Genomic DNA, 13754 nt, shown 5'->3' with positions numbered 1-13754 from the left:
TGGTTTGGGCTAGTAGAAAGAATGCAAGACGGAATTTTCATGGAAAGAGTATGCTAGTACGATTAAAAGGGTTGGTGTGAGGAAGGACACATGTGATAGGGGGGAAACAGGGTGAAGTACTGGAGGGAGACAAATGGTGGAAGAATGCGTGGAATGGCATATGTGAGTGAGGCGTGTAAGGACAGGGATAAGTGGAGACCTTTGCCATGGCCATCCCCCTGATATGGGTTCTCTGAGAAATTGGGTGGCAGAGATGTAGATCGACAGATTATGTGATCATATGACGGGTCCTTATGAAAGTCCTCATCAGGATCTGCCTCTGGATATTACAGACCAACACCGTATCTTTATATCTCACGAATTGTTTGCATGCCATTGGCAAGGGTTCTGTGTACGCATTTGCTTACCGACGCCAATTAAGATAATGCTGAATATCTAGGTTATCTTTCAAAATGGGACATTTTCGCGCCTTTTAAAATTTGGGGGCAAAACAGGGCCAGCTAGAAAGCAGGACTCTCCCATTGAAATCGGTACAAGTCATGTCTATCATACCGTGATTTAATCTGGCTCATAATTGGGGAATCTTTGGCATGGAACTCATACATATCTTTAAATTCCTAGCTATATTTCAAGGAATTTTTATTTCGTTCACATGAGCAAGCTACTCTCATGTTTAGTGAAACATGGTCCTTTTATCTCTCTTATTCAGTGTTTCGTATTCTTCATTCTCCGTTTTCGATTCAGTCTCTATTCCATAACATATTTAACCATTTTCAAACTCTCTTTTTACTACAGCAACATTCTTTTGCTGGGTTACGACAATTTATAGTCTGAAGTCGAGCCAAGCCATAGATGGCAGCACCTTCGTTTGATTACAAGGATAGCTGGGTTAAACTCTAAAAGCAAAATGAGAATAGAATTAATGATTGTGGGATGTTTAGGTATCTTTAATGTATTTAACTCATTGCTAAATAAAATTTCTCCTTTGAGTGTATTTTATGATCAACTTGAGTTGGAAAGCAGTGATCCTTAAAAGATTTAAACACAGGCTGAAATAATATCTTGCGCCAGCAGATTAGTAATAAACTGTTTTGTTTTCACAACCTGCTGTAGAAATTTTCCTCTGACAAATACAGCTTGATGCGACCGTAAGCTGTAATCATGGACATCCCCGTGACACAGTTGCCTCCAGGAGATCCTCGGCTGGTAGAAGCAATAGTGGGCCAGTTAAAATCTAAAGGAATATTTGATCAGTTCCGCAAAGAATGCTTAGCCGACGTCGACACAAAGGTAAGGGAATTAACATCCTTAAGGTTATAGGAAGCATTGCTGAAAGTTAAGAACTTGACTATTAATTCCAGTATTGACTGCTGCACATTTGAAAAAAAATCAAGACATTTCTAATATTGGATTCCTTTGTAGCTCAACTCTCAAATTCTATTGTAACTGAAATTTGTCACATATGTCTTGATAAGAGACTGAAGGGGTGACAAAACCCCTAATATATGCTGTAAATAATAGAAATGCACCAGATTAACATAAAGAATGTCATCGAAAAGTGCTTATGCTTAAATAGCCTTGGAGAACAGTATATGATGTTAAAAGGGATAGAATTTTGTCACTAATAAAAAATGAAAGTTAAGAAAAGAGATGCCAATAATATATGTGTGATACCTTATTTTGTATGGAATCGTTGTTGCTGTAATGACGAATAATTTAGTAGTGTGAGATTTGCCTTACTACCCTTTAGAGGTATTTTTGATGTAAAATTCATTTATGGTAAGATAATGAGGGACAGGGAAAATGTATAGTTAAATTATTAGTCTATAATACTGTAAGATGTGGAAATCAAAGACTATGCTCTATTACTGTTTACAGACAGCATTATTGAAGTTCTTGATATTATTATGTATTTTTTTTATTATTATTTTGCTCATTACTCTGCTATGATATTTTCGTTTGGTTGGGAATGTAAACTGAGTCCAGATATCTATAGGAATATAGGAATCTGACCCTATGCAGGACAGATTTTTATGTTTATGCAGACTTCCGAAGTCATCCAACATGTTTGCAAAACGGAGATTAAGTTGAATTCATATGTTACACTGCCTGACGGCATTCACTAGAATTCATAGGTGGTATAGGAAAATAGCATTTGTACTCTACAGGTAATTTTTCTTGTTTTATTATATGTTCGTTTTTTTTAATTTAGCAGATGTGGTATGGATTGAAGCCCTATTTGCAGCCATCTGATTAATGCTATATATATATGTATATATATATATATATATATATATATATATATATATATATATATATATATATATGTATATATATATGTATTGCAAGAGGTCATAGTTGTGTGCATGATTTAGTATATGCAAAAAACCACATGCCATTGGTGAGCAAGTGTTACCAGATGGTGAACGCTTGTTTACCAGTGGCGTCTTAGCTATGTCTCTTCCTTGTTTATCATAAACTGACTGTTCTACATCCGTCACATTCTTGTATCTCCCTTGACGATGTGGTCTTTACATGAATGTGCACTTGGGAACTTACTGTTTCATTTTCCTTTGTTTTTTGCATATATATATATTTATATATTTATTTATTTATTTATTTTACTTTGTCACTGTCTCCTGCGTTAGCGAGGTAGCGCAAGGAAACAGACGAAAGAATGGCCCAACCCACCCACATACACATGTATATACATACACGTCCACACATGTAGATATACATACCTATACATCTCGATGTATACATATACACACACAGACATATACATATATACACATGTACCTAATTCATACTGTCTGCCTTTATTCTTTCCCATCGCGACCCCGCCACACATGAAATAACAACCCCCTCCCCCGCATGTGTGCGAGGTAGCGCTAGGAAAAGACAACAGAGGCCACATTCGTTCACACTCAGTCTCTAGCTGTCATGTAAAATGCACCAAAACCACAGCTCCCTTTCCACATCCAGGCCCCACAGAACTCTCCGTGGTTTACCCCAGACGCTTCACATGCCTTGGTTCAATCCATTGACTGCACGTCGAGCATATATATATATATATATATATATATATATATATATATATATGAAAGAAATGGCCCAACCCCCCCCCATACACATGTACATACACACGTCCACACACGCAAATATACATACCTACACAGCTTTCCATGGTTTACCCCAGACGCTTCACATGCCTTGCTTCAATCCACTGACAGCACGTCAACCCCTGTATACCACATGACTCCAATTCACTCTATTTCTTGCCCTCCTTTCACCCTCCTGCATGTTCAGGCCCCGATCACACAAAATCTTTTTCACTCCATCTTTCCACCTCCAATTTGGTCTCCCTCTTCTCCTCGTTCCCTCCACCTCCGACACATATATCCTCTTGGTCAATCTCTCCTCACTCATTCTCTCCATGTGCCCAAACCATTTCAAAACACCCTCTTCTGCTCTCTCGACCACGCTCTTTTTATTTCCACACATCTCTCTTACCCTTACGTTACTTACTCGATCAAACCACCTCACACCACACATTGTCCTCAAACATCTCATTTCCAGCACATCCATCCTCCTGCGCACAATATATATATTTGTATGTATGTGGGCATAGCCAGGTAGGATGTTTTCCTGAATGCATACAAGTTTGAAAGCTATGGCACATTCTCCTTTATTTATTTTTTTATGTACAGCTTCTATTTGCTGTACAATTTTTTGGTGGTCTTCTTGAAGTTTCTTCAGGAGTTCCCCAAAAGGCTGCGATGTTTCAGAACTAACTTGTTTCATCTTCAGGCTGGATCTGATAGTTCTGTCATGGATGGCTACTATTATACGATTCTTGTGGATTGGGTGGAGACAGGTGGGTGGAGCTGATCGGCTAAGCTGATTGCTCATTGGCTGCTTCATTGGTTAGACTTATGTGGCATTTTGAGGATGGTAGGATTTGAAAATCTTCGACATGTTTATTTATTCTAGGTTGTTTTGTGATGTATATTGTCACCAGGAACAAGAGACGGGGAGGGCCTAGTTCTCAGTCGATGATCTTGGTGTTCTTGTCTAGGTCTTGTCATGTCATGCAGAAGTTATATAGAGTGGCATAGTGGTTCTTGATGGCTCCAGGCTCCATTCTGTAGGTGACAGATGAAGCACCTCGATCGTCTGGTCCGTGTCATTCCCATGTATGAGTGAGGTCCACTCTCTGTGCAGTTGTGTTGGTAAATGACAGGGTCCTCCTGAAGGGGTGTCTTAGTCACAGCGGGTGTGTTACGAAGCAGCAGGTGGGCTGTTTTCATTGCCTTTTAGTAGATGATGAGGGCAAAGTGTTCCATGTCTGTGGGGTTTACATTTCTACGTACAATGGAGGTATCAAGTGTCTTGAAGACATCTAGCCAGCACCTCAACATGTAGCATGGGAAAATGGAGGAGCAAGAGGAGTGAGCCTTATGTTGCAAGAAGGAGGAAGTAGTATGTATTGATTGGAGTACTGGACTTAGTTTAGTTTCTTTATACAAAATTGGATGTTTGGTTTCAGAATTGCTTGAGAAAATATATATCAGTTTTAGATTTCATAAAGATGAAGTTATATTCAGAGTAGGCTTGTTTGAACCTTTATATGTTTTGGATATACATATTAGGAATAGATATTTTTTAATACAGTTTGGCTTTTCTCTTGAGTTGTTGGTGTAGTTAGGAATACAGTTGGGTGTAGTGGGAATTCTGAACAAAGTGCTACATGAAGAACTTGTGTTTTGTGTAGTGCATGCCTTGGGTGTACATTGTGGTGACCATGTAGGAAGGCTTACATCACACCTTTCCCAATTAAGGATTTAATTCATTAGGTGTACCAGTTTCACAGTTATTAAGCTAAGCATAATTGCTTATAAATGGAACTCCTTGATTTGTATTTCACAGTCACAGTATATATAGCCATTTAAATTTTACTGTGATAGATATGTGTTATGGTAATTATGTTCATATGGTCGCATTTGTATTCTAGCCAGCCTTCCAAAACCTTCGGCAGCGTGTCGAGGGTCATGTGAACAAGTTTCTGGAGAAGAAAACTTGGAAAAACGACTTAAACAAGAACCAGTTGCGAGATGGTGTACGGAAGCACGTCAACAAGTAAGTCCTAAATTTTTCTCTCCTTGTTGTCTGTCTCACAAGCATTAGAGATTTCCTTGGAATACTCAGGTCAGAATTAAGCCTTCATCCTCATAATTTGGTTAGTAGGCAACAGTCTTCACTCAGCTTTTGCAAACAACCAAGATGTCTGCAACTAGTGATTGTAAAAATAGGGCTGTTGGCTTGTCAGCAGCTACCACCATCAGGTTGCCATCATTAACCTGCCTTCCAACAACTACTGGGAGTGCATACCTGCAGGATCTTTACCTTCAATCATGGATTCTCGGACTTAAACATATACAGCATTTAGTACCAATTGACATAAGATACTTTTGCCTTTATGGAAGAATCTAATGTCTCAAAATTGACTTTTACTTTCTGCTTAGAATTTGTATCTGCCTTTATCACCAGATAAAGACTAGTAGCATTTTTGCTTCAGGCCTGAATAAAGTTTTATTTATCTGGTCCTTCTTTGAAATAGTGGCTGCTTCTCCCCAGTAACCCAAAGGGAGATTTACATTCAAGATCTTTAACATCTCTTTTTTTCTTTGATTAGCTCCTCAATGTTTCATCTAAACCCCTTGTTAAAATTTTAGCTTTGGGGTTCTATGAGAAAATTAGAGATTTTCATGCTGTATATTTATGGGTTTAGAGTAACATAACCCAGTTTTGGTTTGAGTAAATTATTGCAAGATCAGAAATAACCTTATTCAACTGCATTTGGAAGTTTCATACGAGAACCTCATGCCATTTGCTCACTTGATTTACGTAGAAAATGTATGACATCACCCAGAGTACCTAGGGGACCTGTTCTTTGTTCATTTACTTGCCATAAGAAGTAGTGCAGCCTTTGGCTGCAGGAGCCTCTGGAAAGACATCCAGGGTAACTACAAGACTTTTCCCCAGGAAGGGGTCCTTGGGTTTTATTAATTAAATGAATTTCTTTTCTTTTACATACTTAATCGCTGTTTCCTGCATCAGCGAGTTAGTGCCAGGAAACAGACAAAGGATAGCCCGTCCATTCAAATACACACATATATACATAAATGCCCACATATGCACATATACATACACAGACATACATGTATACTTATACATATCAACATACACATACACAGACATATACATATATACTTTTTTCATACATATTCGCCATTTCCCACGTTAGCGAGGTAGCGTTAAGAACAGAGGACTGAGCCTTAGAGGGAATATCCTCACTTGGTCCCCCTTCTCTGTTTCCTCTTTTGGAGAAAGTAAAAGGGGAGGGGAGGATTTCTAGCCCCCCGCTCCCTCCCCTTTTAGTCGCTTCTACAACACGCAGGAAATACGTGGGAAGTATTCTTTCTCCTCTATTCCCAGGATGATACATATATACACATGTACATATTCATGCTTGCTTGCCTTCGTCCATTCCTGGTGCTATCCCGCCCAACAGGAAACAGCATCATTATTCCCTGCTTCAGTCAGTTAGCACCAGGAAAACAGACAAAAAAGGCCACATTTGTTCACACTCAGTCACACCGAAACCACTGCTCCCTATCCACATCTAGGCCCCACAGACATTTCCATGGTTTGCCCCAGACGTTTCATATGCCCTGGTTCAATTCATTGACAGCATGTTGACCCCGGTACACCACATCATTCTAATTCACTCTCTTCCTTGCACGATTCTCACCCTCTTGGATGTTCAGGCCCTAGTTGCTCAAAATCTTTTTCACTCCAACCCTCTGCCTCCAATTTGGTCTCCTACTTCTTGTTCCCTCCACCTCTGACACATATATTCTCTTTGTCAACCTTTTCTTACTCATTCTCTCCATATGTCCAAATCATTTCAACGCACCCTCTTTTGCTTTCTCAACTACACTCTTTTTATTTCCACACATCTCTCTTACCCTTTCATTACTTACTTGATCGAACCACCTCACACCACATATTGTCCTGAAACATTTCATCTCCAACACATTCCCCCCTACTCTGTACAACCCTATCTATAGCCCATGCCTCGCAGCCATATAATATTGTTGGAACTATTGTTCCCTCAAACATACCCAATTTTGCTCTTTGAGATAACGTTCTCCCCTTCCACACATTCTTCATTGCTCCCAGAACCTTCACCCCCCTCCCCCACCCTGTAACCACTTTTGCTTCCATGGTTCCACTCGCTGCTAAGTCCACTCTCAAATATCTAAAACACTTCACTAAAACAACTTCATTCTCCCACTCACTACCCTTTCTAATCTGCCCAACTCCCACCTTTCTCATGCCTTATGCATCTTTTGCACATGCAATTACTGTTTCCCTAAATATACTCCATTCCTTACCCGTTTCCCTCATGTCATTTGCTCTCACCTACAAACAGTAAAGCTTTGATTTAATGGACTAATAGTGGGAGGGGGTGTCAGTTAATGCCCAAAAGTCTATTCAATGAAATGTAACCCAGTTGAAGTATAGTTGAAGAAGAAAAGTTTTTAGTGAAAGAGAAAAGAGTTGTTTGGGCGTTACTTAAAAGGAAGAAGTGCAAAGCTGTATAGGAGAACTGCAATTGAATATTTTAATTCTAAAATATCATTTTTTATCTCAATTCTGTCTTTTATGCAAGAAAAGGCTAAATGATTCTTTGTACTTACAAGGAAGGAGTGCAAAGTTGTATAGATTTGCATAAGTGAAGGGCGATTATTTTAGTACTAAAATATGTTTCCCCTCTCAATTCTTACTTTTATGTAAGAAAAAGCTATATGTTTCTCTGTACAAAGTTGGATGTTTGGTTTCAAAATTGTTTGAGAAAATATATATCAGTTTTAGATTTCATAAAGATTAAGGAAGTTATAGCTAGAATCCCAACAGATGTTAGTGCAGCAGTTAATTCATTTCTGATAATATCTGTATGGTTGCGAGGCGTGGGCTATGGATAGAGTTGTGCGCAGGAGGGTGGATGTGCTGGAAATGAGATGTTTGAGGACAATGTGTGGTGTGAGGTGGTTTGATCGAGTAAGTAATGTAAGGGTAAGAGAGATGTGTGGAAATAAAAAGAGCGTGGTTGAGAGAGCAGAAGAGGGTGTTTTGAAATGGTTTGGGCACATGGAGAGAATGAGTGACGAAAGATTGACCTAGAGGATATATGTGTTGGAGGTGGAGGGAACGAGGAGAAGTGGGAGACCAAATTGGAGGTGGAAAGATGGAGTGAAAAAGATTGTGTGTGATCGGGGCCTGAACATGCAGGAGGGTGAAAGGAGGGCAAGGAATAGAGTGAATTGGAATGATGTGGTATACCGGGGTTGACGTGCTGTCAGTGGATTGAATCAGGGCATGTGAAGCGTCTGGGGTAAACCATGGAAAGTTGTGTGGGGCCTGGATGTGGAAAGGGAGCTGTGGTTTCAGGCATTATTGCGTGACAGCTAGAGACTGAGTGTGAACGAATGGGGCCTTTGTTGTCTTTTCCTAGTGCTACCTCGCACACATGAGGGGGGAGGGGGATGGTATTCCATGTGTGCGAGGTGGCGATGGGAATGAATAAAGGCAGACAGTGTGAATTGTGTGCATGGGTATATATGTATGTGTCTGTGTGTATATATATATGTGTACATTGAGATGTATAGGTATGTATATTTGCGTGTGTGGACGTGTTTGTATATACATTGTGTATGGGGGTGGGTTAGGCCATTTCTTTCGTCTGTTTCCTTGCGCTACCTCGCAAACGCGGGAGACAGCGACAAAGCAAAATAAGTGATAATAAATAAAATAATATCTTTAAGGATATGACTGAAGTGAGTAATGGATGCTCTGGGGGTATCAGGAGCTGAAAGTTCAGGAGGGCAAGAGTTGTGCATTGGATGATATGAGTTGAATCAGTATGGTATTTATGGATAGAAGAAGTGCTGTCAGTTAGGCTGAACTAGGGCTTTTGAGGGGTCAAGGTAAACTTATAGCAGGCTCTGGAGTTTGGGTGTAGAAGATGACTACAGTCTTGGTACATTATACATGCCTGCTACAGATTAGATATGTGCAAATTAGACCATTGTTCATGTGTTCATGACTGCCTTGCTAATGTGGAAAAAGTGGTTGGGTATAAATCAAAAAGAATTCCTTTCATGTATAAACATTTTATAGTTTTATACAAACTTGTCATTGAAACTGTGGTAGAATTTGACTTGTGCTCTTTTTGAATTATTTGCTAGTGACTTAGAGTTTAGCTGAAGTGGATATTTATTTTTTAACAAATCAATTCTTGTTTATTGTAGTTGGTGTAATTCCATTGAAAAATATCACAAGTTGTATGAATACTTTGTTCTACATCCTTTGGTACTTTGTGCAAATATTCTTCAACTCTTAGGTTAAGAAAGTCTACAAATACTAATGAAATGGCATTCTGTAAGAGAAAAAAGATTGTTTTTAACTAGGCTTGGACAGAAGTTTTCATTATCAGTTGGCTTGTTCAGGAAAAGCATTTTGTGGAGAAGGGATTACAGATATGATGCATATAATTTCTAATTGGAGCATGGTTGGAACCCCATGATTTTTTTTTTTTTTTTTTTTTTTTTTTTTTTTACTCTTTGGTACTAAATACAACAGTTGTGCAATAGTTTTAGACTTTCTTTGTTTGCCAATTAATATCTTGTACCTGCAGTATTAAATAATATATTTGTGCCTTCCAGCTTGGGTATCCTGGACTCTGGAATAGATGCCATCATTACACAAGTAGTCAATCCAAAAATCAAGCCATTAATCTTGCCATATGTTGAGGACACAGTCTATGCCTTCTTACAAATTGACAAGCCCAAGAGAGAGAGACAAGGTAAGTTTCCTCCCCCCCCAACATATATATGTATATATAAGTATATATTTCCCACTTATTCCCTGCCTGTCATAGAAAGTGACTAAAAGGGGAGGGAGCGGGGGGCTGGAAATCCTCCCCTCCTGTTTTTTTACTTTTCCAAAAAGGAACAGAGAAGGGGGCCAAGTGAGGATATTCTCTTTAAGGCTCAGTCCTCAGTTCTTAACACTACCTCGCTAATGTGGGAAATGGCGAATATGTATGAAAAATAATATAATGTATATATTTTTTTTTTTTTTTTTTTTTTTTTTTTTTTTTATACTTTGTCGCTGTCTCCCGCGTTTGCGAGGTAGCGCAAGGAAACAGACGAAAGAAATGGCCCAACCCCCCCCCCCCATACACATGTACATACACATGTCCACACACGCAAATATACATACCTACACAGCTTTCCATGGTTTACCCCAGACGCTTCACATGCCTTGCTTCAATCCACTGACAGCACGTCAACCCCTGTATACCACATGACTCCAATTCACTCTATTTCTTGCCCTCCTTTCACCCTCCTGCATGTTCAGGCCCCGATCACACAAAATCTTTTTCACTCCATCTTTCCACCTCCAATTTGGTCTCCCTCTTCTCCTCGTTCCCTCCACCTCCGACACATATATCCTCTTGGTCAATCTCTCCTCACTCATTCTCTCCATGTGCCCAAACCATTTCAAAACACCCTCTTCTGCTCTCTCGACCACGCTCTTTTTATTTCCACACATCTCTCTTACCCTTACGTTACTTACTCGATCAAACCACCTCACACCACACATTGTCCTCAAACATCTCATTTCCAGCACATCCATCCTCCTGCGCACATCTCTATCCATAGCCCACGCCTCGCAACCATACAGCATTGTTGGAACCACTATTCCCTCAAACATACCCATTTTTGCTTTCCAAGATAATGTATATGTTTAAAATATAATATTATTAGATTGATATGATTAATGTGAGTTTCACGTAACCAAGTTTGAAGAATTTGGAAGTTGTTTGGTTCTTTTATCAGAATATAATGGTGAGGTAAGGGCTGTTTTTCACCAGTCATTCATATCAAGTTGAATTAATTGGAAAATTTATTGATGTACTGATACTTATATTTATAACCCCTAACCTGTCAACATTTACTGGCATTTAAAAGTGACATACAATGTAAATAAATTTACAGCATTATACTTGCTTTTGATTATTGGTACTATATCACCTCATCCCCTCCACAGCTGACCAGAGACTGATTTCGCTTATCCAGGAGTTCAATGCAGGTATTTGATATTGAAAGCTTATGAGTGAGACACTGGTGGTAGACATGTACATAGTAATCTTCTGCTTGTTTAACTGGGAGCTGGAGACAGATACAGGCTTTATCTTATTATTATTATGCTTCATAGTGCCATGATTGTGTACAGTTGCAGTATTATGTACTTTCTTCATTTGGCTACCTAGGAGGTTGATGTGATATCTGATGGTTCCTACCTTGGGCAAGATAACATCAGTGAGAGCACTGACTTAATTCAACACTGTGCATTTTTTTTGACACTTTATTGCCTTCCATGTTTTTATGGGGTAGTATTAGGAATAAATGAGCATTAACTTCATAAACACATATCCAGTCTCTAGCTGTTCTGTACAATATACTGAAACCATGGACTGTCATCTAGAAGAAAGCTGTACAGACTATTCCATGGTTTACCATTATCATTTCATATGCTTCAGCTCATCTCATTGACAGCATGCCCCCCCCAAAAAAAAAAAAAAAAAAAAACTGTCCAGTGGCCTTAGCACTTCAGAACCTTCAATTTTGCTTTGGCCCATCTCATTGTTAGCATGGACCCCTCCCCCATCTCTCTCAATACAAAGCTGTCAAATGGCCTTAGCACTTCAAAACTTCCTTCAATTTATCTTTCCATCTTTATAATCTTTCCAAACATTGTCTCCAGGGATCGTATAGATTTAGCAAGTGTTTAATAGAATAGTAGTCTGCACCAAAATGTTTTATTTTGGAAGTTGTCTCCCCAAAGGTTGTAGGAAAGGTAATTGTAATTTCAGTCACCCTATAATCTGTAGACACTTAGGTACAATGTACTTGCATTGGCTAAGTCTCATTCCTAATTCCTTTACTGTTTGACCTAAGTATATTTCTTAACAGCACTTACATGGAATGTTGTAAACACCAGCATTACCTAAACTAGGCTGTTCTTTATATGAGTACTTCTCATAATTGTTGTAAATTTGAAAACATTAACTTTTAGAGGTCTTGAATATTTACTAAGGTTGCAAGCTCTCCTTGGAATAGCAGCATTATAATGTTTTTCATACCTGTTTGCACCTTTCCTATGTTATCTCTGCTTTGACCAGGAATGTATTCACAAATTATGATATAACATATTTTTAGGCCACTGTTCATATATATCCTGATTCATTAAATAAGTATTGTGGGTCACAAATTCTGATGGCCCCTAAAATTATACTTGTAAATACTTACAAATTTTACAGACTCATTGTCATTAGTATGACATTGTATATAACTGTCAACACAAGTCGGTTTCCTGTAAGTCCTAAATATCATCCATTTCTTGACTTGATAATCATTGTGTCCAGAAAAAGATTTCTTGACTTGATAATCATTGTGTCCAGAAAAAGTAAGGTACCATCAGCTTGCTTTTCAACTTTGAATTTAATATTTGGAACTAAGTCATTCAGTTCTTCTTGGATCAGTGTTCACTAGCCAGTGACAGAATATGTTTTCAACATACCTATGGTATGTCATTTCAATATTGGAAATTGGGAGCAACATCTAGGATTAAAAAAATCCATATAGAGATATTAACAGTTTCAAGAAAGGAAATTACCCATTGCCATGCTGCCATGCCTAATGTCTGCTTGTAAAAGTTATTCATTAGCCTGAACTATATTATCCATTACTTATAGATTTATAAGCTTTATAAAAACATGGCTTACTGGTAGTCTTAGGTATGTAGGTTTCCTTGTAGGAGATGTAATAGATTTTGTTAGGAATGTTCTTAATAAGTTAATATCAGAACTTATTAATTAATTGGCAAGGATCTTTTTGTTTCCTTTGTTTATCAGATAAATCCATAGTATTACTGGTATTTGAGTGGTGAATATTCATAATTATTGGTGAAAGCATCCAAACTAGTCATTTTGAAAGCCTTCAAATCTCAAACTAGATATGACAAAACTTGTGGTAGGGTTTGAGAGGAAACTCTCCATAGCAAACACTACCATTGGCTCTGAATAGTTGCAAAAGGTTTTATAAATCCTGGCAAGTATTTTATTTTTCTAATCACTGTGAGTCTGTACGTAAAAAATATCAGTATTTACAAGTATGTTTTTAAGAGCCCTCAGAATCTGTAATCCACGATACTTATATCATGAATTAGGATACATACATAAAGAAAGCCCATAAAGAAATTATGTCATCCAACATAATTTGTGGATAGATGTCTGGTCAAAGCAGATATTGTACTATACAGGTCGTGTCTTTTTAAGCCAACCACCTTGGGACCTGACCATTGCCAGACCACAGAAAATGCCAGAAAACAGAAATTGATCCCTAAGTCACACACAGTTGACAGTCTAATATCAGAGTCCTCACACAAAATCTTTACAGAAGTTCCTGTATCAAGTTTTTTCAGTAACTTCACCTCTTCAAGCATAGACAATGATTTATGCTTATTAGCACTAGCACCATCTTTTACACCTCTTGGTCTCTTAGATGATATCCTAAAGGGCTAAAATACAGCTGAATATAAGAAATTAACAGGACTGTTAA

At 38.4% G+C, this 13754-nt stretch overlaps 1 protein-coding gene across 2 annotated transcripts in view; it reads left to right on the top strand.

Moving 5' to 3' along the window:
* Window positions 1-1078: 1078 nt before the first annotated feature.
* The window catches only part of LOC139760610 (uncharacterized), a 29523-nt gene continuing 16847 nt past the window's right edge, over window positions 1079-13754 (top strand). Inside the window, exons 1-4 of one of the 2 annotated variants that reach the window (XM_071683995.1) lie at window positions 1079-1290; window positions 5015-5139; window positions 9792-9931; window positions 11182-11223. In XM_071683995.1, the coding sequence (XP_071540096.1) occupies window positions 1162-1290; window positions 5015-5139; window positions 9792-9931; window positions 11182-11223 (436 nt within the window). In that variant the 5' untranslated portion in view covers window positions 1079-1161. The remainder of the gene's footprint in view (window positions 1291-5014; window positions 5140-9791; window positions 9932-11181; window positions 11224-13754) is intronic. The other variant, XM_071684004.1, reaches the window with a different exon arrangement.

Source organism: Panulirus ornatus, chromosome 3 (genome assembly GCF_036320965.1).
Source record: "Panulirus ornatus isolate Po-2019 chromosome 3, ASM3632096v1, whole genome shotgun sequence".
In the NCBI taxonomy this organism is placed as follows: domain Eukaryota; kingdom Metazoa; phylum Arthropoda; class Malacostraca; order Decapoda; family Palinuridae; genus Panulirus; species Panulirus ornatus.
This window is presented reverse-complemented; position numbering and strand designations above follow the sequence as displayed.